Source organism: Phaenicophaeus curvirostris, chromosome 6 (assembly GCF_032191515.1).
Source record: "Phaenicophaeus curvirostris isolate KB17595 chromosome 6, BPBGC_Pcur_1.0, whole genome shotgun sequence".
Lineage (NCBI taxonomy): Eukaryota > Metazoa > Chordata > Aves > Cuculiformes > Cuculidae > Phaenicophaeus > Phaenicophaeus curvirostris.
In genome coordinates, this window is record NC_091397.1 from 47,537,218 (window position 1) to 47,563,638 (window position 26,421).

General features: G+C 40.6%; 1 protein-coding gene across 3 annotated transcripts in view; it reads left to right on the plus strand.

The window, feature by feature from the left end:
* The first annotated feature begins 13,393 nt into the window (after positions 1–13,393).
* Positions 13,394–26,421, plus strand: part of CNOT10 (CCR4-NOT transcription complex subunit 10) — a 34,659-nt gene continuing 21,631 nt past the window's right edge. For 2 of the 3 annotated variants that reach the window (XM_069860085.1, XM_069860086.1), the window contains exons 1-6: positions 13,394–13,549; positions 19,259–19,350; positions 21,935–22,096; positions 22,585–22,735; positions 25,217–25,362; positions 26,241–26,327. In XM_069860085.1, coding sequence (XP_069716186.1) covers positions 13,528–13,549; positions 19,259–19,350; positions 21,935–22,096; positions 22,585–22,735; positions 25,217–25,362; positions 26,241–26,327 — 660 coding nt within the window. In that variant the 5' untranslated portion in view covers positions 13,394–13,527. Of the gene's footprint in view, positions 13,550–19,258; positions 19,351–20,808; positions 21,251–21,934; positions 22,097–22,584; positions 22,736–25,216; positions 25,363–26,240; positions 26,328–26,421 lie in introns of those variants that run through there. The other variant, XM_069860088.1, reaches the window with a different exon arrangement.

A 26,421-nucleotide genomic window follows, 5' to 3' on the forward strand; every position in this document is an offset into this window, starting at 1 on the left:
TAATAAATAAAAGCTGATGGGCTTTATGTTACTGCGTGCATGGTTGCTGACCTTAAGACCTATCTTTTTAGTGCTGAGAACAGTACAATTTAATCGCACAGAGCAATAATAGTGAAATTTGGGGATTGTAACTGGTCATGTTTGTATAAAATAGATGCTAACCATTACTCAAACAGGTTAATAAATAATGAACAGGACACAAATCAATTTTGCTTTCTTTTTCGGATTACTCTTTGATAGCTCACTGCTTTTTAAATAGCTTGTTAGAAAACTTATCTTTCCCAACAGAGCTCTACTCCAAAAATAAACTGATACCACAGTAGTAAGTGTGGTTGGAAAACAACTTCTTTTTCTGCTCCAGCTATTGCTTGTAGGTTGCTAGTAGATGTCATATAAATAACTAAATATATCTCTATTTTACCAAAGTTAAATAATGATATTGAAAAAAACATTAACATAATGAAGCAACTGTGATACATCAAATATTTTATAGACTGTTGCCTGGAGAAGTTACATTTTTTTACCATTACACTCAAGAAAAATTAATGAATGAGTTTTAATTAACATAATACACTAGAGCATAATTATGGTTTCTTATCATTAATTTGTCAAATAGAAACAATGTTACTATAAAAGATGACATTCTGTTAGATTTCTCCAGCTCAGTAACCTTTTCAGCTATTTTAGTTAGTTACTTCACTCCATTGTCCCACTAAAGTTATTAAGTCCATTCCTGAAGTTCCTAGTTAGATAGAATAGTGGTTTCAGAATCTAGGTGGATAATCTTTTTGCTTATACAGTGTTATCTAGCAGTGCAAGAACCGAAGAACCCAATATTGCCTTCCTTGATTGGACCAATAGCTCATCAAAATCAGTGTGAAGAATAGAAACACTATAATTTCAAATCCTGTTTTCAACTAATATAATACGTTGGTATGGAGAAGGTTGGCCTTGGTGTGCATTTAGCAGATGCTTCCAATGAGTTGTCCTAAATGAAACTAAGCTCAATTGATTTGCCTCTGTGCTACTCCAGCACTGTGTCTACTGAAAGCATGGGAGCTATGCTAATAGTAAAATCAGAATGAAATAGAGACAAATCATACACACTGTTTCTTGCTGAAATGATGACAGGTAGTGTCTCCTTGATTTTATTGTTCTTTTGCACCAGTCCATGTAAAAAATTTGCTAACATTTTCCACAGCATTTAGACATTAAAAGTAGTTGCCTGGCTCCATTTCTGCTTGCTAACTTACTAACAACGTGCCTATATAAAGTAGACAATGATAGTCATATCTTCAGCTACATGCTGGCAGAGCTCCAACTGCGTAGTTGTTGACTTCATGAGGATTTACATAAAAACTTAAAGTTAAGCCCGTGCTTAGTTGCTTTGTCAATCTGTCTCACTCTTTCTCTCTTGCTGCTCTTAATGTCATATAAAATCTATGAAATTGGCTCATGCCAACATATGAATGAATAATGTGGTTCATTTACTCTTGTTCCAAGCCCAAGGAAAAGGCTGGTATAATGACTTACGGGGTCCACTGTGACTTCCATAGTGGTATGCTCTGTGTGTGCGGATCTGTTCTTAAAGGTGATGTGTGGGTCTCTTGTCTAACCAAAACTTCTGCAATCAGATAGACAGCATTTCAGAATAAATCCTTTCTGGTGAATCTGCTACCAGACTCATGCTTTTTGCAGCAGATGTAAATGGCTGTTAATTTAAAACACCTAATGTTTATCACAGTTATTGATAACTGTTTCTTATTGTATTTAAAAATGTTTACTGAATAAATAGTACATTGGTAATAGTAGCAAAGATCTAGAAAGTCAGTTGCACAAAAGCTACTTTGTAGCCTGAGACTTTAATCTCAGACATAAAACAAAAAAATATGTCTGTAGGCAGTGGATTTAGTTAACAGCATAGATTTTATAGTACTTAATAATATATATTTCTATGATCTATGTGCAGTCTTCCCTGAAGTAGTATTCATCTACAATAAGATTTAGCATGGCAGGGGAGTTGGAACTAGATGATCTTTGAGATCCCTTCCAAACCTAACGATTCTATGATTCTATGATTCTATGATTTATGCCTGATCATACTCATGAGAGTGAGAGCAGACTGTCTAGAGAGCTATGCATATATTTAAATAAAAAGATTTAGATGTGCTGTAGTTATTTTGATACATCGGGAGCTAAGTGTCAATATTGATGTAAATTAGAATAAAAAAATATTTTAACCACGCATTTCCTTAAATTTTAATTCCTAAAAATTTTGACAGCATGTCCATGTGTCTCTTCATATTTTCAGTATCTGCTAGATGTGCTGTGGTTTCCCCTGGCACACGGGTCCTGTAAGGCAAGGGACAACAGAAACAAGAAATAAACATCTGACCATGTCACAAATCCAATTAACTCGGACAAGGCTAGTAAAGTCGAGCGAATAACAAAGCAATGCTGTCTGGAAGCAGCTTTGTCTTTTAGATTGTACTGGAGATGGTAGGACACCAGCTGGACAAAGCAAAAACACTCCAGGCAGCTGAATTTTCTGCATCCACTAAGACCGTCTTATACCCAGATGAGGTCACAGCGCGATAGCATTTTCAAGTGTCAAATCTCATCTCTTCACTGTTTCTAAGTGGCAGGGAGGAGGAGGGAAGCATTCCCCTCACAGAATGTATAATACGTGCTAATGTCATTGCAAGGTAACGCAGTGAAGCAGAAACCAAAGTTAGCATCACACAGCCTTTCCTCAACCACCACTACCCTGTTCGGTTAACATAATAACCTTCAGTATATTTCAGTGGAACAATCCTGGAACAGAAATTCTAGTGATTGTCTAATACCAGGACCTATGCATTTTTAAAGGATTTTCCTTTTCCATGTAATGCAACCAAACAATTAAATTATTTCTTCACTGGTCTGCTGCATTTATTCACACTTGAGAGTCAGAAATGTGGGTTAATTTCTCATCTCAAGTACAGCAGCATCAGTCTAGTTATGCTCCTTTGGAAGAATTATTTTGGATTTATCTTGAAAGGAGAATCCATTCCCTGATCTTCTGGCTAGAAATCTAAATTCCTCACTGCATGTTTCTGCATAGGAAGGAAATATATACTCCATTTACTTTATCCGTGTAACTCAAACACTGTTTCACACAGTGAACAGGTATCCTCAGCTTTGGTGTGGAGGAAGGAATGTTTCTTTGGGAAACAATAAGAAAATTGGGGTTAGCTCATAACTCGCAGCTAGTTTGCAGCTGACCAGTGTTGGAAATTTCCAAGCGCTTTTCTAATATTTGTGTCTCATTGAAAATAAAATTATATTAACATCAGCAAAATTTTCCAAGGAGAGATTTCTCAAGTTTAGAATGGGATTTCTGGTCTAGAAACCAGAGACACACACATACAGTGACTCACTGGTTAGGATATAAATAATTAGATTTGGAGGAGGGAATGAAACTGTTTCCCCTCTCCTAATTCCACAAGTTTGTATGCACTGCATGTTTTGAAACATTTTCTCCTGCAGCTTGCAGACTGAAGTTTTGTTCTCACATAGAGGCAAAAATAAGTAAAAACTTCAGAAAGTCTGTAGTGCCTGTTTTCCAGTCAATCTTAGTGTTGGTCTCATCTTTCCTGACACAGAGAATTTAACATGGGGTGAGATAGGTAAATTTATTTTAACTGTCAGGATGGTCTCTGAGGTCAGGGAAAGGAACAAAGAAAGAATAAACAATGTACAAGATTGCTTCTACAGTAAATTAAAAATTAAACATATCATCATGCTTCCACATTTTTCTAGCCGCATTGAAACTTGATCTTCTTGCTACAACTTTGAACACAAATAGCATTTAGCAAATGGATACATGCTGTAGATGCAGCACAGGCATATGCTGACATACAATTACCATATGTCAGTCCACAATGATTCTCTAGCTCCCGAGACATGTTTCTTTCTTTAAATAGCTTTCCATCTTTTTAACATTTTGGAACATGTGACTATTTTCATTATATTTTTTCCTCCTTCCTTTGAAGCCACATGCATTGACAACTGACTTAGATTAAGCAGGAAGGACTGATAGGAAGAAGCAAAAATAGTTTTCAGCTATTACTACTACAGTCAAATATAATTTGGAACTTGAGGAGCCAACATGAACTATTGAAACAAAACAAAATCTGCATTGATCATTATAAGTAAAGAAAACATTATACAGATTGGGATTTTAGTCCTGGATTCATCCAAGATTGTATGCAATATTTTATTCCCAGTATGCAAAAGAGCAAGTTAAAATTTAATCAAAAAAAAAGAGACTTTTGTATTTAACTTTTGTATTTAACTTTTGTATTTAACTTTTGTATTTAATTGTGTCATTAAATACTGAGGTTTCTATTTGGAACTGGAGACCACCTGAGTCAGAACATTACAGTCTCTGGCAGAGCAAAATGGCAGCTGCCAATAGGGTGTTTTCTGTTGGATTTTCACAATAAACAAAAACCAAACAAATTTAGGTTACCTTCATATGATCTGCAGATATGTGGTATGAAAGCATTTAGATGCGAGTTTTAGAAAGGCCTATTGTTTTAGATAAACAAACCTCCTATCTCTTAAAAAAAAACCCTTCATCAGAATAGCCTTAACATCTTTCAGCAAACTGTGACACATAAAACACAATAAAATTGGAAGTTCTTAAGTTTATACAATTTTTGGAGGAAAAAATTCTTCACATTTACTTAGAGGTCTGTAGCAATTTTTAAAAAAAGGAAGCATAATGAGAACATACACATAGATTCCACTGCACCGTGTGAAGGCAAAGAACTGTGCTGAACATCCTCCTTGGCTTTTGCAACATTTCATGTAGGATTTATGACTGAAATACTTCATTTATATCCTTAGCGAAAAAAGAATTTCTTTATACTGCTCAAGAGAAAAACTATCTCCTTCTGAATGTCTAGAGAAATGCTCAGAACAAGAACTACCATAAGCAAATTATTAGTAAGAATTTACTTATCTTTTTACACATTTATAGATTACTCCTGCCTGGAGACATAACCTAATTTCTCAATAGACTCCAGTTTCCAAACTGTCACAATAGCAAGGACATCAAGCATTAGACTCCCCTACAAGAAGTGTGTGTATCCGCTTATGCTGGCACAGGAAGGATTCTTAAGACTGGGCTAAAAGAACCAATGTTTACTCAAAGTCTCTGATTTGACACAGGTACATTTATTTTCTATTTCTGCATCTCAGAAATAGTCAAAGCACTCTGCAGTGTAGAAGGGCATAAAGTAGTGCTTGACACATTGGGCACAAATGCATATGTCAAGCAGACATCCTACTGTTATGCTTGTGCTAAGAGGCACTGATATAATCACAGAACACTTTAGAGACCTGATTCTTTTGCTCTTAACTGTGTAACACTAGAAATTTTGCTCCTCTGAAAATTAAGTATTGGGCCTTAGTAGACTTCTGTTGAAATACAGACTTTTCTGTCAATTTGAGTTTTCAAGTGGAAACTGAAGTTCCATAAGCTCTAGGCTAGCCTTCTCACCAACCCAAAATATATGTTAATATGTTTAGAGTTTTCCTTCCACAACTACCTTGATTTCCAGAATAATCGTAATTTGGTATGCAAATATCTTCTGGGTGACACCAGAAGGGAAAAGTTATAAAGATGATATAAAACCATTCTTTGTTTCTTATCCTAGGAAAACCTTACATGGCACAACTTGGGTGATCCCTGGAATTAAACCCACTAACAGAAAAAGATAACAGTGCTCTTTTGAGAGTCAAAAGGAGGGAAAATAGATAACACCATATATAAGCAAGATCAGAGCAGATCTAGAATGAAGGAAAGAGGAGGATGTTAAGTACTTAGGTACCATCAGGTACTATAATGTGAGGAAAAAGTGAGCACCTCTTTTCAAAAGGAGTCATAGAATTTGCTGATATTGTTGTATTATTATTATTTTTAATCTCTCCTTTAAATTCCTGATAGACCCATCATTCTCTATGTTTCTCAATGATAACTCTGCTTTCAGAAGTTTTGGACCCGCTTGTTCCCTTTCCACACCCCAGTGTTGATGAGGTCCCGTCTGCCTGCCTAGATTTGTCTCCCAGGCTCAGTATATCTCCACTTGACTGTGAGCAAAGCTGTCACAGTGGTAAGAGCTGTCAGAAAGACATTCTGTCTCTCCTTTTTGCCTGTGAAGACAAGTTCTAAGAAGGGCTTGTTCAAGTAGCTGGCACTGCTACAGTGGCTGCTGGGTGAAGGCTAGTTTTCCTCCCCTACATCACTAAGCAATGTGTGTTTCAGCATCAAAGTGAAGAGCAGGATTAGAAACAAGTAAAACAGTGTCATGCAGAAACTGCAGTAGTGAGAAAAATTAGACGACTTCCTTCCATCTATGAAGTTTTTATGTAGACAGTGGAGGCTGGCGTGAAACATCTGTGCGACACAGGTGAAAGGAGAACTTGCTGCTTCCTACAAGTCCCACGGCTGAGGAATTTTTGTGAGACAGCTTTACCTCAGGGAGTTTTAAAATGTGTAGTGGCAACCTGTGGTACAGGGTACCACATGTGGAATACCTGATGCAAAATATCTTCTCAGTGATAATATACTGGAGATGTGAGATACCTCTGCACCAGCTGTGTACGGCTGTCAGTCAACTCCTGCTGCTCCAAGTGAATTGTTAAAGTAAACACAGCCTATGTTGGTTTATTCACTGCTCACAGATAGAACAAACACTGTAATAGTTTCTGATGCACCATAATTTTCCAGGAAAATACATTCCATAGCACTCTGAAAGCAAAAATCCTGTATTTAGATGAGATTCACAGCAGTATGTTTTATTGACTTTGAGAGGCAGATTTGGAAAAAAAACATTACCAAGCTGAGACTAATAGCTGCATTCAACATGCTCAAATTTACACTACTTTACATTTTAAATAAGAACTCCATCTGCGGGGAGGGGGGGGAATAGTACTTAACCACGCCTCACTTTATTAGATAGTGCCACCTAGGGGTGAAAAGCTTTTAAACGTTGGAGTGGCAAAGGATAGGAAGCCCTATTGATAGCAGAGAAAGGGTTTTTTTTAGATTAAATAATTTGTATTCTGGAACTTACTAGGCAAACATAGTCTTGCCAAGATTTCTATATTGTCGTATCTGGCAAAAGAATTGCAATTTTCACAGTTCCCTTTGGAGCTGGCCATACTCTTCCATCTTTTCCACAGTCTGGCAGTGATTGGGGGTGTTATAAATCCTGATTTTCTCCTCTGCTAGCCAGGTCTTCCTCTTAGACCAGTGGAGAGGTTGTCTACATCTACTACTGCAAGGCTGGGTAGGAGATTGCTGTTTTGCTGTGTTTGAGTCTGGAAGAACTTAAAATAGAGCCTTGAAAATTTTGCTTTGAGAGGTCAAAATCCAAGAGGAACTCCTGATCTATTTCTGCTTAACCTGGCCTACTAAAGAAAGGTACTGTGCAAGGGAGGAAGGAGATGCTGGGACTACTCTCTGTCTGAGTAGATATGTTCTATTCCTCCTGAAACTCTCCCTCCTTTCCTCCTTGCACATTACAAATTACAATTGGCTTCTTTTGATGTAGCCTAGAAACAGGCAAAAGAAACCTGGAAAAAATTGCCCATCTGTATAACGTGTTTATTTTTTCAAATCAAGTTTTAGGCTAAAAACCTGAAATGTGGTAATTTCTTTCCTGAAAAACACTCCAGGAAAGCTAATAAAGTTTCTTTTCCACAAGCTTTCTAAATTATCTGAAGCAGGTTTTGATTTTATTCTGAACAGCTTCCACAGTAGATGGCGTACCTGCCTTGCTGAGACCTTAGACTCTTCCTGTAATCTGCAGGCAGAATCCAAATTATACATGCACGTAGGCAAGAAACACTCTCCCATGTCCTTAGAGGAAGGTTATCACAATGTTTTTCAAGAAAAAATGTCAATAACATTTTTGATTACATGCCTGTATGCTTGAATGGTAACGCTAATGAAGGGCATGTGTCTGTTCCCTTCCTTCAGTACCTTCCACACATATAAGCAAATAAGATTTGATAATTAATAAGAAGGAGGGAAATACATGATTTTGTTTGTGCTAAGTTCCTTTTTAAAACCATCTCTACTGAAAAAAGAGGAAAGGCCATGAAATAAAGAAACTTACACATTATTGTTTAATTTAACCGTTAAGGCAGGTTCACTTTATATAGCGTTGGAGTAGGCTCATGATTCATCCTCAGAGTGCTTCTACCCAACAGTGATTTCAGAGAACTTTATATACATAGAGGTGTTTTCATATTCAATTTTTTCCCCGAAGTGACAAGCATATTCCTGGAACCTCATTGTGTGTCCAGGAGGGATGAGATCAGTCCCATACAGAGTCAAGGTGTAGCCACATCTGTGTGGTCCATCTCAACGACTCTGAGTGACAAAAAAATAAAGGTCGTTATCATTATCTTTGTCGTTAATCTTGTTTTTTAACACATTGCAGTTGACGCTCCATCTCACCATGTACCAATCATCATTTCAGCCAGCTGACAAAAGAATTGCTTTGTCTGTGCCTTAGAAACGGAGTGGGGGGTTAAGGGGGTAGGGAATGGGGATGTGGGAGGGTGATAGGGATGGTGAAATATTTTGGAACTGCAAGCCACAAACCTGGCCAAATGTTACTGCAAGATATACCAAAGGTTGCTGTAAGCACCCCATAGGTAAGCAAGCCCTGCAGTAAAACCATAGCATAAGGGATAAAGGAAGCACCTATCACTGTCTTCTAGGTGTCATGATGTAGAAGAGGTGAAAAGGTGGATACCAGGGCTGCCATACTTGGAGAAGAGTGAGCTTTGACAAGATCATTCAAGAAAAACTACAGTAAGGAACGGCAAATCTATTGTTGTGCCCATCTAGATGTGGTGTGGTCGAAACAAGCAGACTACTGCTTAGACACTGGTGATAAACACTGTACCAAGCCTGAGAGAGGGGGAGATATACATTCACATCCAGCCCACATTAAGTTCTTGATCTGTCACTCGGGATGGATCTGGGGCAGCTTTCTTGTTTTGATAAAAGACAGAGGGAAATCGCTGTTACAAGTAGTAGTACAGTGCTTTTGCCTTAGTTGTTTCTGATGCTTACCAAAACAGCATGTTTTTTACGTATATATGTATGTATGCATAAATAAATAAATAAATAAATAAAATGCCAACATAAATATATAACACTAAAGGAATATATACACATTAGGAGGGCTTGCAATTACAAATTTATTGGCAGATAATCTCTAATACAGATACAGTCTAATGGTCTGAACCAGCAACTATTTCTTACAAAAGAAGATAGAACAAATTCAGAGACTTGGAATAAGATAGTTATAAATAAGAATTACAGGATTCTTTCATATACATGTGCATGTGTACGTGTCTAAAAGAAAGTCTGAAGATCATACTTTAGTGAAGAGGAACTGAAGAAGTAGTGGCTAACAGAAGTCATTAGACATACTTTGGAATAATCAAGATTTCAACTACAAAATAATAAGAATCATCCTGCTCTTGAAATTCCTGAAATAATGTTTTCAAAATCTTTCATTTTACAGGTCCTGGCTCATTAAAGGCTGCAATGTTTTAAAGCTGTGGAGAGCTGGAGTCTCTTTCTTGTTTCCAGCTGTATCCCTCTGTTAAACAATGTATGCTTTTCCTTACAAGAATTACCTCTCTGAGGTGCCAAACAGTAGCGTTTGGGAAAAATTGTAGCTGGAAGCCTACCTCAAGTAGACCAGCAAGAAGAAATGCTGCTTCCACTAAATCACTTCTGCCACTGACTTCTCCAAGGACAAATGTCATCCTCAAATCTTTATCTAATGTGCAAGAGGCATGCAACAGGGGCAAGTGCGCTTGAGACAGTCTCAGCTTCCTTGATAAATATCTACTGGCCACAAGGTCAAAACCCTATAATGTAAAATCTATTCATCAAAATCAGGTGTATCCACAGTTACTGTTGCAAGTAGAAAAACAAGTCTGTATTTAACAGGAATAAATGAGGAAGGGGGGAAGTCTTAGAGAAGCACATCTAGTGAAATAATACAAGAAAGTGTCCCCATAGTAACAGATAATAAATCTATGTAAGCAGCGTCTTACAGGAACCTCACTATGCCACAGAGGAAGCACAGTAGTGAAGGCTCCCATTCACAGAATGGCAATGAAGGGTAACTGTCCCTGTGTCACAGGAGCTTGAGTCCAAGGGACAGAAACACACGGAGCCCTTTGGTGCCTGAGATGGGACACCCCTAGCCTGAGACGGGACACCCCCAGGGCCTTTCCTCCGAGTCTTATCCCATCCTCCATTGTATATAACAGCAGAGGTTCCAAAGAGATGAGGCTCCAAGAGCCAGAGCAATATGTGGCTGCTGAGCCTACAAGGATACCTCTTAGCAAAGGTGAGCCCTTAAGCACTATGCATAGCATTCCCAAGTCATTAAAAGCATGTAAGAAACTTTATTATTTAAGAATATTTAATATTTATAATGCTGCATTATTTATCCCATGTCAGTTACTTTAATGACAACGAATGACAACAATAAACACTACTTGGAGTCTCCAGTTAGATGAGGATGACTTTGGCTACTTTGACCTTGTGGAATGCCAAAGACACTTCAAACTCAGGGTGTGAAATCAGGCTACCTGGGGTCTCCTGGGGGCATGGAACTGATGCTCAGATACCCACCTCAGAAGGCACTCACTATGCAGACAGGAGCCACCTTACCTGTCTTCATTGCTATGGTGATGAGCAACTTAACAATGCTCAAGATAGGATGATAATCCCCAGAAGCCCCCAGAAACAGAGAAGAGTTTTAAGAATTCCTTGTCACCAAGAGGGGCCTGAAGAAAGTGTCACCACTATCAGCACTGCCTGCTTCGGAGAGGATCCCAGCACATCTGAACTGGAAGGAAAGACAAAATATGTCCAAGACAGCAGCTGACACTTGCCAATTAATTCAGTCACAGAATTATAGAATGTCCTGAGTCTGAAGGGACCACAAAGACCATCGAGTCCAGCTCTTGCCTCTGCGCAGGACAATTCCAACATTCACACCAGGTGTCTGAGTGTATTGTCAAAATACTCCTTGAATACTGCCAGGCTTGGCTCCAAGACTGTTTTCCTGGGGAGCCTGTTCCAATGCTCCATCACCCTCTGGGTTAAGAACCTCTCCCTAATATCCAACCTAAACCTCCCCTGCCACATCTTCCTGCCATTCCCTTGGGTCCTATCATTGGTTGCCAGAGAGAAGGTATTAGCACCTACTCCTTCTCCTCAGAAGAACTGAAAAACATCCTTGCAGAAGCAGCCTGGGGCCACTCCTGTCTGGATGCCTCTTCCCAGCCTGGCTGACACCCACCATCATGGTGCGCCTTTTCATTGTACAGCACTGAATAAATCTATTATGTTTATACTAATAGTCCAGCGTGTCATAGAAAAATGTAGTCTTGGTGCCATAAACTGTCATCATCTTACAAAGGCTGAACACTCTGGCTGGTCTTCATACCCTTTAAAATGCTTCTGGAACAAGAATCATGTGATGGATTCCTCCCCTTCCAAAGAAGAGATTATCCACCTGTCTGTAGAGTTTGGAAATAAAACAGTAATTCCAGAAATGCTCTGGTATTCAACAGCTTAGTTCATTAAAGATAAAATTTACAGGGCCTGGGAAAAGGACAGCTTAGGAACAACAGTCCTTGGAGATATGGAGAACAGGTACAAGAATGAGTGATTCTGAAAATGCTGACAAATAAAGTTTCTAAGACTCATTTTGGAGTTTTAGAAAGCAAGCACCATTTATCAGGGCTGGGCAACATGATGGACTGATCTCCATCAATCATGTACAGTGAGAAAAGAGCTGGTTACAGAATATATTTCCCACTTATCTGCATATGTATAAATTTTCCCAGAAATCTTATACATATTTCATTAGTTTTCAAGGACTGACAAATGTTATTATGAACTTCACAACAGTCAAGTCTTTTGCTAATTTGGAGCTTTGGAGACAGCTCTCTGTCTGACCTTGCATGTGAGATAAAGACTGCCAACAGAGGTGATTACAGAAAAGACATCTGTTCAGCATGATGATGTGGCAGAAAGCCGATGTGGAAAGCAATCTCCCTTTTCAGGTGGCTGCCTCGTGCTTTTCTCTCACAGAGCCAGCTTTCCTAAAGTCTTCCTGTCGACTACGATGTAACATCTGTTGGAATGGGACCAGAGGAGGGCTACAAATATTTTCATCAATGATATTGACAGTGAAATCAAGTGCATGTGCACCCTGAGCAAGTTTGCAGATGACACCAAGCTGAGTGGTGTAGTTGCCACACCAGAAGGACGGGATGTCATCCAGAGGGACCTGGAGAGGCTGGAGCAGTGGGCCTGTGAGAACCTCATGAGGTTCAACAGGGCCAAGTGCAAGGTCCTACATCTGGGTGAGGGCAATCCCCGATTTCAGTACAGGATAGGGGATGATGTGATTGAGAGCAGCCCTGCAGAGAAGGACTTGGGGGTGCTGGTTGATGAGAAGCTCAACATGAGCCAGCAATGTGCGCTCACAGCCCGGAAGGCCAACAGTGTCCTGGGCTGCATCAAAAGAAGTGTGGCCAGCAGGTCAAGGGAGGTGATTCTGCCCCTCTTTTCCTCTCTTGTGAGACCTCACCTGGAGTATTGTGTCCAGTTCTGGAATCCTCAGCATAAGAAGGATGTGGAGCTGTTGGAAAGGGTCCAGCGGAGGCTACAAAGATGATCAGAGCACTGGAACACCTTCCATACGAGGACAGGCTGAGGGAGTGGGGGTTGTTCAGCCTGGGGAAGGCTCCGAGGAGATCTTATAGCGACCTTCCAGTACTTGAAGGGGCTGCAAGAAAGCTGAGGAGGGACTGTTTATAGAGGCTTGTAGTGATAGGATGAGTGGGAGCAGGTATAAACTGGAGAGGGGCAGATTTAGATTAGACATAAGGAGGAATTTCTTCACGCTGAGGGTCGTGAGGCCCTGGCACAGGTTGCCCAGGGAAGCTGTGGCTGCCCCATCCCTGGAGGTGTCCAAGGGCAGGCTGGATGGAGCCTTGGGCAGCCTGGGCTGGTGGGAGGTGTCCCTGGCCGTGAACTGGATGGGCTTTACGGTCCCTTCCAACCCCAGCCTATAGCTCCACGACTCCAACAGGATCCCCCCGCCCCGCGTTGCCGAGGCAACCCCCGCGCGCTGCTGGTTCCCCGCTGTGCGCATGCGCGCCCCCTCCTCCTCCCCCCCAGCCCCGCGTGTCGCTGGCGTCACGCGCGCGCCGCCCCGGGCACCGGCCGGACGTCGCGTAGGCCGCCGGGAACCCGGAAGCGGCGGGTGACTGGGCGCGGGGCGGCAGCGAAGAAAGTAGTTCCGGGGCTAGAGCGAGGGGGGAGGCGACGACAGCCGTCCCGGTTGGCCGTGCTGCCACCTGCTCGACCCTAGACTGGAGGTCAGACCCTCGGCCCTGTCGGCCGTACAGCGCGGGGAGATGGCGGCGGACAAGGCTGCGGGTGAGTTGCGAGGGGACCCGGTGCGGTGACCGCCGCGGGCCCGGGCCGCCAGGTGCGGAGGGATACGCTCTTGGGTGGGGGGCGTTGAGGGCCCTGCGACCCTGGTGCGGAGGAGAAACGGCGCATGGCTGTGCGCCCTTTCCTTCCGCCGAGGAAGTAGTACCCCGTGCGAGCAGCCGCGGGGCCGCGTCCCGGGGGTCACCGGCCGGGGACGGGGCTCTCCGTGCCCTCGGCGAGGGGGCTGAGCTGTGACAGCCGCCCTGCCGGGAAGGGTTCGGTGGGGACAGCGTTATGGGCGACGCTGGTGAGGGCAGGGGGTCGCCCCGAGTTTGATAAGCGCTGCGGGAGTTGGGCTTCTGGGTTGAGTTGTGAAACTGCTGCGTTCGGGAGGTGCTGGGGGGGTTCGGGCACTTCGTGTTAGTGCTGAGAGTCCAGAGCTCAGTCTGATGCCCTCGGAGTTGCCACTTTGGTTTTAGGGGATGAATGGGTCTTGCCTAAACTCGGGCCTGACAAGGCACTGCGGAGAGAAATCACTAAGATCAAAAAATAAATCATCTAGTAAATAGAAGACAGGCTGAGAGAGTTGGGTTTGTTCAGCCTGGAGAAGAGAAGGCTCCAGGCAGACCTTATAGCAGCCTTCCAGCACCTGAAGGGGCTACAAGAAAGCTGAGGAGGGACTGTTTATAAGGGCATGGAGTGATAGGACTAGGGGGGACAGCTTTAAATTGTAAGGGTGAAGATTTAGATTAGACATTAGGAGGAATTTCTTCACACTGAGGCTGGTGAGGCCCTGGCACAGGTTGCCCAGGGAAGGTGGAGATGCCCCATCCCTGGAGGTGTTCAAGGTCAGGCTGGATGGGGCCTTGGGCAGCCTGGGCTGGTGGGAGGTGTCCCTGCCCATGGCAGGGCGGGTGGAACTGGACATCTTTCAGGTCCTGTACGATGCAAACCATTCAATGATTCTGTGCAACACCCAAAACAAACCTTGAAGTGCAGTTGCTGTGTAATTCATTCACTTGATAAGTGACTGCTCGAACATTCCCCATAAGAAAACTCTTTGTGCAAGATGGCCTCTTTGCAGGAAGCATCAAGCATCCTTTCCTTGGATGGCAGCTCAGTGGGGACAGAGAAGGGTGCAACGTGGAGGAAAGCAAACAGGATCTACTCGTGTTCTTCATTTTTTTCAGCATTATTTAAAATCACCTCAAGCATTTTTTCTCTGGGTGTTAAATGTGAAAATCCCCAGTATCTGAAAACAATTTTGGGAAATATTAGTGTGATGTGTACTAAATTATCCTGTGTTTATTTGTAAGCACTGTAAACATCACCTAAATTACAAGAAGAAATTGACATGTTTTCTTTTGTATGGCTTTTGTTGTTGTTCTTGGAAGTGTTGAAAAAACTTTTCAGCCGTACTTGCTTAAAAGAAAAGTGTGTGCCTAAATGGATGAAAGATGTGAGCTATGGCAAAATATTGTGCATGCTTTACTCCTTCGTAGCAGTGAGTTACAAATAACTTTCGGTTGAGAAGTATTTGCTTTTTAGTGTACAGCATTGAAGTCTAGTATATTTACACTAACAGTGCAGTGCTTCATAGAAAAAATGTAGTCTCGGTGCCATAAATCGTCATCAGTTATAAAGGCTGAACACTCTGGCTGGTCTTCATACCCTTTAAAATGCTTCTGGAGCAAGAATCATGTGACGGATTCTTCCCCTTCCAAGAAAGAGATTATCCCCCTGCCTGTAGAGTTTGGAACTGAAACGGTAATTCCAGAGATGCTCTGGTATTCAATAGCACAGTTCATGTAAGATATAATTTACAGGGCCTAGGAAAAAGACAGCTTAGGAACAACATTCCTTGCAGGTATGGAGAACAGGTATGAGAAAGGTAATGACTGCAGTCACTGTCCAAGTGTCTTAGGGTATGTGTATGTGGGAGATGTGGCTTTTTGTAGCTTAAATGATGTGTCAGAAAGTCGATGAGGTGTGCAATCTCTCTTTTTGGTAGCAATGTAATGCTTTTCCTTTTTTCCTCTTCTAGAGTTAGTTTTCCCAAAGTTTTGCTGTCTTCAGTAGGAACAACTTGTAGGAACTTGTTTGCAAGGCAAACAAGCTTCCATGACTTAGTGTTTCTGCTGCTCAGGCCTCTGGATTGCTAACTAGGAAGATAATTTTCTGACTTGCTGCTTTAACTTCAAACTCAGTGCAGCAACCTTCTCCAGATCAAAATCTGATTTTTACATCCTTTTCCAGGTTGCCCCTTTTTTCCCCATCATTAGCCTGACAAGTATTGGTTTTAGAGTTGCTCGGTACTTGTGGAAGTTGGACAAAATGAAAAGCTAAACAGGTCCATGTTTAAGTTTACAGAGATAAGTCAATTCCTGTAATTTGTAAAGCAGAGAATCTGCACTGTTTCAGGTATTTCAGCTGATAATTGTAGCTACTGTTTGGACAGGGGAATGTCGGTAGTGACTGGTGTGCCATTTGTCACCTGCACCACGTGCTTCTGCTAGAATGCCAAAGATCACCAGATCAGAGCAAGCAACTGGCATGCGGTATGATTTGCCAGGGAGCAATGTACCTACTTGTTTCATTTTCAAATGCCTTGAGAGGTACGGTAGTAAGTTTTATTTGCAAGTACTTGGTAGCCATTTGCAGCCAAGAGAGCAAAAGTGGTTCTTTTTCCTCCCCCCATTTAAATGAAAATGGAGGGTTCTTTTCAGTATCTTGCACCAGGCAGATTCCTGTCTGTGAGATCTCTTGATAATGAAGATTTACTGAAGCAGTAGATCCTGGTCTAAACAAGACTGGCATGATTACAGTAGATTAGAAGGACTGCAGCTCTATAACAGGTTTCAAGTGTGTTTAGGCAGAGAGAGCAGCCAAAGTGTTTTGGGGTTTTTTTCTTCAAAGGGAAGAGCTATGTGGTGAACTACATCAGCTGAACTTTAGTTTTATTCTTTACAAGCTTTCAGTTCAGGTTTTGCAAAACTGCTTTGTTTACTGAGTTGTAGTAGGTGCAGTTGATTGGCTTACAGCCATAAAACTGACTTTACGGGGAAAGGAACAGCTCTGTTTTTGCTTAAAGTAGTCCTCAGTTTAATTTTGTAGGTGATTTTTTTTGGGGGTTTGTTTTTTTTTTTTAAGTGTACCAGCAGACTTAGAGCCAGTGAAATTAGTAGACTTGTCCTGATTTTTCCCTAGGAAATATATCAAACAGCTATATAAGCGGTGCTTTTGTTGCACAACTTGAACAAAAGTCTCCTTGGTTTGTCCTTCAATTAACTGAAGACATTTTACTTCAGGATTCAGACTTCCGTAAGCTCACCTTCATCTGAGATGCTTTTTTTACAAACCTGCATACCATGGCAGTATCACTAATGTTCTCGGTAGTTGATGGCACTCGGCTAGTTAAACTATTGCATGAGGAACCTCTTGACCAGACCAAGTGTTATCAACTTCAAAAGTTTTAGAGTCTCATGTCTCTGTACTAAGGTTACTTTCACTAGCATATTCTGAAAGGGGTGCTAAGCAAGTACAGCAGGTGACATTACTGTTACGAAAGTTTGAGGAGAAAATGAGTGTGCTTATTCGCTGCTGTTCTACAGATCCTTGGAGGGCAATGGCTTTCTGTTCAGCTGTACAACTGCAAGATTGGAACAAGAACCATATCTGCATTTAGCCTGAAGGAAAGGTGCTTGTTCCTTTCCTCTATTGCTGCAGAAAACCTTGTTTAATCAAAATTTTTCTGGGCCTTTCTGTGGTTTAATTGTCTCTCCTGTCTTTCCATTTCCAGGAAAAGGCAGTGCAAGTGGTGTTGATCAATGCCTTGAGCACACACAGATTTTATAGCAGGTGCATGCAGTTCTGTAGCCCCCCGAGGACCCATCCCTTCAGAGTACTGAAGTAGAGGAATCATGAATTTTGTCTAAATCACTTTGTAACTTGAAGGTGTAAGATTGTTGAGACTTTAAAATCTTGACTTCCTTGGCATCTTGATGCGATATGAAAGTCACAACCAAGTATTTACAGTTCTTGCTCAAATGTGTTATTGCACAGGGCAATGGAAGGGATCTCGCTGTCTTCCCAGCAAGAAGCACAGACTGTGAATAGATTACTAAGTCTGCTTTATTCCTGCTGTGGATGTTAACTGATGAATCTTCCCAGGTTTGATTGCCCTGTAATAATGTTGTTTGTCCTATATTTGTTAATTTCCATAGTCAGCAGCAGATGATCCAGATATATTGGTGATAATGGGGAGTGGATTTTGCAGTGGAGCTCATAAATAGGTGTTTTCAGTTGTTCAAAGTGAAAATAAAATTAGCAGAGTCTGCATTACATCTCTGAATTCTAGAGAAGAGGAAGAAGGCATTGAATTTACAAAGCCTACCTAAACTATAAAGGTAGCAAAATGTAGGTCAGAGCAAAGCTTCCACTGTGTAAGTCAAAAAATAGTTTTCTGCAAAAGTGGAAGCCATTGCTGGTTTATAAAGTCTCAAAAGTTTCAAAAGCATTAAATGATTTTTTAATATGCTCTAGCACATGAGTTAATGTTTCTGGAGATAAGCTGTCTGGTCTGGTGGTTGTGTGGTGTTTTGGGTTGGTGGTTTGTTGTTTTTTTTCCCATTGGGTTGTGTTCTGTACAAGGAATGGTTTGGTGTGATTTTTTTTCATCTGCTTTGGCATGGAATGTGTCTCCTGTGTTTTTTCATGACTTCACTGAACTGTCGTTACGTAATGATAAAAGGATACAGTGTACTCTTTTTGAGAAACATGCTCCATAGTAACTGAAAGGTAAAACATTAGGGATTCTATATAAAAGAAACTGAAGACAACTAAAACATTATTATATTGCTATATAGAAGCTCAAAGGGGTGTCATAATTGCTACATGCTGTTCTTCTCTTAGTCTGGAAAAGGATATAGTAGAGCTGGAGAAAATTCTGGGAAAAAAACATGTAAATAAGATGCAGGACAAACTCTGTGTGTTCATCTTGGATGAGAGTCGAGTCAAAGAAAGATCTATAAGATAGGGAGCAAGGCTGAAAAAGTGAATAGGCAGCATTTGTTTGTGACTTGCGGTATAATCGCTAGGTAGCATTTGATGGAGTATGTTGGAAAGTACAACATTATAGAGAGTTTTTAAAAGATATGTCTGTCAGTGATTAACAACAATGTTAGTCCTATTTCAGCCTCTTATTTAGGGATGCTTATTCTTCCAAAGCAGGGAGCTGAATGGGGTGTTTGCTCTGTTTTTTGTTGTTCGCTAAAGCATTCCTTGTTTGTTGCTTAGGAAGCAGCATACTGGATGTATGGTTATTTCATCTATCCCAGTATTATATTTATTTTGTCATGTGTGGCCTTCAGTGCTCATTTTTTGTTCAAATAGAGACAAGACTAACGTATGGTTGCAACTTTAAAGAGAAATCTAAAATATATGCATTGTCAGTTAACTCGCATGACTTTGGTTATTGATTGAGCACAGTAATTTAGCTGGGGTTATTACATTTACATTTTCTGGAAAGCAGTTCACTGGGAGTATAGGATAACTCGAGATGTTCTACTGTAGTAGAGAGGCAGTGCTGCAGTGGTCTGGAAAGTTACCTGTTCAGGCAGGAGGATCTGGAGAACTGGAAGAAACAAAGTTTTTAAGCTAAATAGCTGTCATCACATTTTTTAACTTTCTTATAATCTTCTGTCCGCTTTACAGATCAAGGTTCTGAGAAACATGAAGGAGCGGGTACTTCTGGGATTACTGATCAGGAAAAGGAATTGTCAAACAACGCATTACAAGCTTTTCTGGTAAGACAAAGCCAAATTGAGACTTCTAATTTACTACATAACTGCTAAATGGGCTTATATAATTATTTTCCCTGTTTGCTTAGCACAGCTGCAAATATATTAACAGGTTATTATACCAAAAGTAGTGCTAGTTGGGTTACAAAGTCAGCATTTGCATTTTCCGGCTGCTATGATGTGTGGAGACTGAAGGGGGTACTTCAACAAAGTGGATGAGAGTCTGTTTAATCTTGATTCTCAAAACTTGATAGCCTTAAAATATGTATAATGAGTTAATTAGAAGAAGCAGGCTGCTTCTGTGTTAGCCTTGGAAATGCATGATCTCTCTAAAGAATTAATCTTTTCAGGCTAAAAATTTTGCTTTAAAAGGTTTAAAGGAATTGCAGGTATTGAAGAAACAGCAACCAAACAACCCTTTTTCTTGCTATGTTCTTTCACAAAAAGCATTGTATGCTGTTCTGTCACTTTACATTAAAACATGTTCTTCAACACAACACCTGCAGGCAATGTGTGTATCTCTATCTACACAATGCCTTGCATAATTCAGTTTTGGAGTAGATCAGGGGAAGAAATTAAATACTGTCTTTTGAAGTTCCTGCTTGCATGTTTCGCTCTTTAATTTTGTCTGGAATGTTGTGCATGTAGTTGGTCCTTTAGCTGACTACAGCTGATGTTTGCTGGTGTCTTCTTGAGTGCTTTCTTGCTTGGTTAATCTTTTTCAATAACTTTTTGCTCACTGGCATTTGATCCTGTGAAATGAAGGCAAAGGAAAGGGTCATCTGTTTTCCACCTTGCCCACAGATCTGTGCTTAAAATACTTTTGAACTGCTGATGACTTCATCTTTAGTTTTATACTGGTCAATATATCTTGTTTATCTTTTTTTTTTTTCTTGCTTTAAGAATTCTTTTAAGTTCATGGAATTTTGAAGTGGTGACAGATGTCAACAGAATTAGTCTGATGCTTTGCTTGCCAATTTTCCTTGCTATTTAGTTGCTGTAAATAGCTTTGCAGACTGCCTTGCATGCTGCTTCATCATATTGCATTTCCAATTTCAATTGTGATAGGAGTAATATGAAATAGATATTATATTCTAGATCACGTCTAGTAGAGTACAGAACTGTTGGGTGAGGAAAAACATCACAAAATAAGCCGAGCATCTTAAGAGTTAAAGGTCTTTAATCCAATTGTGGTTAGAAACTTCTTGTTGCTGTGATCTGAAATCTACTCCTGTTGAAAAGAAGCTCATAGTGTGAAACATGAAGAAAATCATTGGGAGATGAACTGTGTTGATTGAAGAGCATGCGAACAGTTGATATGAAAGTCCGTGTGTTATTGCAGGTGATCACTAAACAATCCATGTTGTTGATACTTAAGAGTTGTGGAAATAACAGTGTGTCAATGTCTTGCTACATCTCTGTGTATTGAGTAATTGTGCTTCCACAGGAGGCTGAAGGATTGCTGAGGACTGGGATTGCTCTGTTGAGTGTAGCTGCAGAATGGCAACTTTATTGGGAAGAGCAGAAGGGCCACAGAACCTTTCTCTGTTGTAATTCTTCCCCGAATAGAGGAAGTTAGGCAGGAGCCTAGGAGAAGCTCCATGGAGCAGCACATAAAAAAGGAGGAGGAAGTGGAGAGTTGTTGCAGTACTCAAGAGCATAGCTTTTGACTGTGAAGCATCGACAGAGATGGAAATGAATCTGCTTATCTGACTGGCTAGGTTGGAAGGAGCCCTGGTACAGTAGGGGTGAAGGTAATTATTTCTGTACCAGAATTGATCAGTAGAGAGTGAAGGATCATTTAGGCTTAACATAGCTGAAAGACTCTGGAGTTCTTTCATTCCTCAATGCTGCTAAATTCCTCCTGCACAAACACAGAGAAGACTAAAAATGAAAACAGAAAGAGGTGAGCCATTGTGAAGTCCTTGCCTGTTCCTAAGGTCAAAGAAAAGGCTTTCTTTATTAAATCACACCTCAGAGGAGCATCATGCTTTGGTCTTAGTTTCTGTTTAGGCATGCCTACTTGATTGAATACTTCATTCAACAGCTAAAACTTGTAAAAATATTATTTAAACTTGTACTGGGAAAGTGGCACCCTCTTTTTCCAACCTGTCTTAAGCTGACTTGTGCAGACTAAGTTGTAACTCGCATTCTCTCCAGATGAAGTGAAGAATGAACATAAAATGATGGACTAGAACTTATGTAAGCAACTGTAGTCAGTGTACATGTGATAGGGAAAGATAATGAAAACTGAGGAAATAAAGAATCTTGAAACTCAAAATAATATGTTGAAGGGGAATCAGAGTAATGCTTTACGTGGAAGCATCTGTTTTATGATAATTAACTACTCCATTTGTCCTTCAGAATTCTTCTTGAAGTTTGGGTATGACCTCAACTTGTAGACTTACTTCTTCATTCGTTATGCAGGATAATATGTACTTGTGAGAAGTTCAGTTGGCTTCACTTGGTGTTGATAGAGGAAATACAATGCTCTCTAAACTCAGAGGCTACTTTCATTAACACTTAGTAGCTGACTAGTTTAAACTATATAACATCTAATGAATGTTTCTGGTATGCTTGCAATTTCCAGGCTGGAAACTATGATGCTTGTTTGCAACACCTAAATACCCTTCAAGACATCAACAAAGATGACTACAAAATAACTTTGAATACTGCTGTTGCAGAGTTCTGTAAGAGTAACCAGACTACAACAGACAATTTGAGGCAAACCCTTAACCAGCTGAAGAACCAGGTAAAGCAAACATACTGATGTGGTACTTGATTTTGAATATTACTAATGTTGGGGAGGTCTTCCAGTGAAATAGGAATAAAATTTTGCCAGTTGTCCCCTAGATTTAAGAAAGGAATAAAAAAGTAACATTACTTTTAAACCTCTGAGGCTGTTTAATCATTTAGGACAGTGTTTTTATAGTTGATCTGAAACTGACATGTTTCAGAGATTTTAACCATAGAATGACCTGGTATGTCATATGAATCTGAAATAGTTTGTGAAATAAAAAATAGTGAAACTGTTACTTTACTACTCAATCAATGGCTTTTTGTTTAATTGTCATTTTTTTCCTGCATTTATGTTGAACAACCAAGTTTGTTAGCTTATAACTCTTGCTAACCTAACTTTAGACAAATTGATAACTTTGGATTATTTTCTTTTATGTATTTGACACTTTTCAATATCGTAGGTATTGAAAGTTTAATGAAACAAGTGGAGTTTTTTTTCAGGTTCACTCTGCTGTTGAAGAAATGGATGGTTTAGATGATGTTGAAAATAGTATGCTGTACTACAATCAAGCTGTTATTTTGTATCATCTGCGTCAGTATACTGAAGCTATATCAGTTGGGGAGAAGCTGTACCAGTTTATAGAGCCTTTTGGTATGTAGAGAGAAAGAAGAGTTTTGTTCATGCAATAACTACGCAAACATTATTCGTTCTTTCTCACTGTCAGATGAGTGATTTGTAAATTGCCTAATATGGTTCTAAAAAAGTAGGCTGTGGAATGAAGAATGTTTTACTTATATCAAGGACAACAGTTGAATTCGGGGGGGAGGAACTTCAGAGACGTTTAACAGACAAGTATATAAAAAAATGAAATGGATTTTTGAAAACTTTAAGAGGTATTAATGTAAATAATACATACAAGCTAATTATTTAATATCTAGTATTTTAAGTCATCGTACAACTTTGTGAGTGGGTGTATATATGTTAGGATATTCACATTTTTAAATGCCTGCATGTTGTATGTGCTCATACTTGAATATAAAGTCCCCAGATTCCATGAACTATGGCACCCTGTATAGTGGAATTACTGTACTTCATAATCCTTGTTGAATTTTAGAGGTGGCAAGGCTGAAGGATGTATGTGTGTATCTCGGTAAATTAAGTAAATGCTACTGTGTTTCACCTCAAAATTGGTGTTGATCTGTTTAAACCCCTTCTCAAAAATCTACAAACATGAGTACATGTTAAGCTGTCTTTCGTCTGTGCTTTTGTACTGATGCTCTTTGAATGAGTTACCTTTTTTCAGTATATGTACTTATCTACATTGTGTAGATGTCTGTTTGGGTTGTTTTATGTAATATATTGATTTTTCTCAGTGTAGCATAGGTACACTTTATATAAAAAGATACACTTTTTTATTTGTCTCAGTCTTAACTGATTAACTGCTCTCCTCACCCCTCCTGGGACATGGGACGGCAAGGTGGTGACCAGGGAGGTAAACTCCATCCCACTGTAGAGGAGGATCAGGTTCATGACCACCTGAGGAACCTGAACATATATAAGTCTATGGGACCTGATGGGATGCATCCCAGAGTCCTAAGGGAATTGGCAGGTGTGGTTGCCAAGCCACTCTCCGTGATATTTGAAAAGTCATGGCAATTAGGAGAAGTCCCTGGTGACTGGAAGAAGGGTAACGTGCCCATTTTTAAAAAGGGCAGGAAAGACGGCCCTGGGAACTACCGACCTGTCAGCCTCACCTCTGTGCCTGGAAATGTCATGGAACAGATCCTCCTAGAAGCTATGCTAAAGCACATGATGGATGTGGAGGTGATTAAATGGCAGCCAGCATGGCTTCACCAGGGCCAAATCCTGTGTGACCAACTTAGTGGCTTTCTATGACGGGGTAATCTCAGTAGTCGCCATGGGTAAACCAATGGATGTGGTCTATCTAGACTTATGTAAAGCCTCCAGCATGGTCCCCACAAGATCCTCCTCCCTAAATTGGGAGAGATGTGGATTTGATGGGTGAACGGTACGTGGATAAAAATCTTGTTGGAGGGTCATATTCAAAAAGTAGTGGTCAATGGCTCGAAGTCCGGGTGGAGATCCATGATAAGTGGTATCTCTCAGGGGTCTGTACTGAGACTGGTGTTTAATACCTTCATCAATGATAGACAGCAAGATTGGGTGCACCCCCAGCAAGTTTGCAGATGACACCAAGCTGAGTGGTGTAGTTGCCACAGTGGAAGTCCAGGATGTCATCCAGCGGGACCTGGAGAGGCTGGAGCAGTGGGCCTGTGAGAACATCATGAGGTTCAACAGGGCCAAGTGCAAGGTCCTGCACCTGGGTTGGGTCAGTGCCTGATTTCAGTACAGGATGGGGGATGATGTGATTGAGAGCAGCCCTGCAGAGAAGGACTTGGGGGTGCTGGTTGATGAGAAGCTCAGCATGTGTGCACTCGCAGCCCAGAAGGCCAACAGTGTCCTGGGCTGCATCAAAAGAAGTGTGGCCAGCAGGTGGAGGGCAGTGATTCTGCCCCTTTATTGCTCTCTTTTGAGATCTCACCTGGAGTATTGTGTCCAGTTCTGGAATCCTCAATGTAAGGAGGATGTGGAGCTGTTGAAACGGGTCCAGAGGAGGGCTGCAAAGATGATCGGAGGGCTGGAGCAGCTTCTATATAAGGACAGGCTGGGAGAGTTGGGCTTGTTCAGCCTAGAGAGGAGAAGGCTCCGAGGAGATCTTGTGGTGACTTTCCACTGGAAAGGGAGAGGGACTGATCATAAAGGCTTGTGGTGATAGGACGAGGGTGAACAGGTATAAGGGCAGATTTAGACTAGACATTAGGAAGAATTTCTTCACCATGAGAGTGGTGAGACACAAACAGGTTGCCAAGGGAACTTGTGGCTGCCCTGGAGATGTTTAAGGCCATGTTGGATGGGGCCTTGGGTAACCTGATCTAATATCCCCATGGATATGTCATGTCCCTCCCTGTGGCAGGGGGGTTGGAACTAGATGATCTTTAACGTCCCTTCCATCCCTAACTATTCTATGATTTTTCTTTTTTTTCGTCAGTCGTGTTTGAAAGGATTGTCGTTAGAGCAGGAAAATAATTTTTACCACTTTACTTTGTACAGAAGAGAAGTTTGCCCAGGCTGTATGCTTCTTGCTTGTAGACTTATACCTGCTGACTTACCAAGCTGAGAAAGCCTTGCATCTGCTTGCTGTTCTGGAAAAGATGATTTCACAGGGCAACAATAACAGCAAGAATGGAAAAAATGAGGTAAGCTTAACATCTCATGAATGCTACCAAGTCTGTATCAGAAGTATGGTTTAACTCAGACCAAAATTGCTCTTTTAAAATATTTTTGAATTATAAAACTGTTAGATCACCTCTAACTTCTGACACCAATTAATATACATTGTAACTGAGTTAATTGTATTCAGTAGCTCTTTGTTCCCTCTTTCACCCTTGGGAAGTGTATTTCTCAAGTCAGAGACATGCATTGGGAAGATAGTTGTCTTCAGGGTCAAATATACAGTGTTCCTTGTTTTTTTTTGGTTTATGACCATATGAGACTAAGTTTGAAAGAGAAATCGGTGTCAGAGGGGAATTGCTATTATTTACCATAGCATGGGTTATCAACCATCTTTTTTACATAGTTTCTGAAAGTATGTCTCATTTTGAAATGAGATCTTTCCTATGTGCCTTGTGGAAAAAAATCATTGGAATAAGAAGTGGCTTGGAAGTGAAAAGAGGACCCTTCAGTGTTTTCTTGTTGCTGGAATGTCACACTTGAGATAAAACATTTTATCTTTAAGTTTATAGTAATTCTACTGAAGAAAATATTAAAGAGAGACTCTAGAATGTGCTTATCACCTTTCTGGGTAAGAGAGTTCTTAAAATACCTCAACCACAGAGCAGCATAGCATAACACTAATGTCAGTATAGAATTCTCCTGTTCATAGGCTGCTGTGGTTGTTCTTGGATGTTTGTTTTTAAGCTGAAGTCATGGTATTTAGTGGGATGTGTATTCTTTGACTATTAAATACTGATTTTTCTTCTTCGTGTAAGATTGATAGAAATAGCTTATGAAAGAATCTGTAAACTGAATTTAAAAGGTGACTAATAGTAACATTATTTTTTTGTTTGACACTCAGTCAGGTAATAATACAAATAAAGATTCCTCAAATCAAAAAGCTGAAAGTGGAGCTTTAATAGAAGTTGCCAAATCAAAGATACATCAGGTAAGTGCCTATGTGTTATTTGTACAAGAACATCAGTTCAAGTTTTTCTTAAAATCGAGTGCTGTCTACTTCAAATCTGGTTCAGCGGGAATTG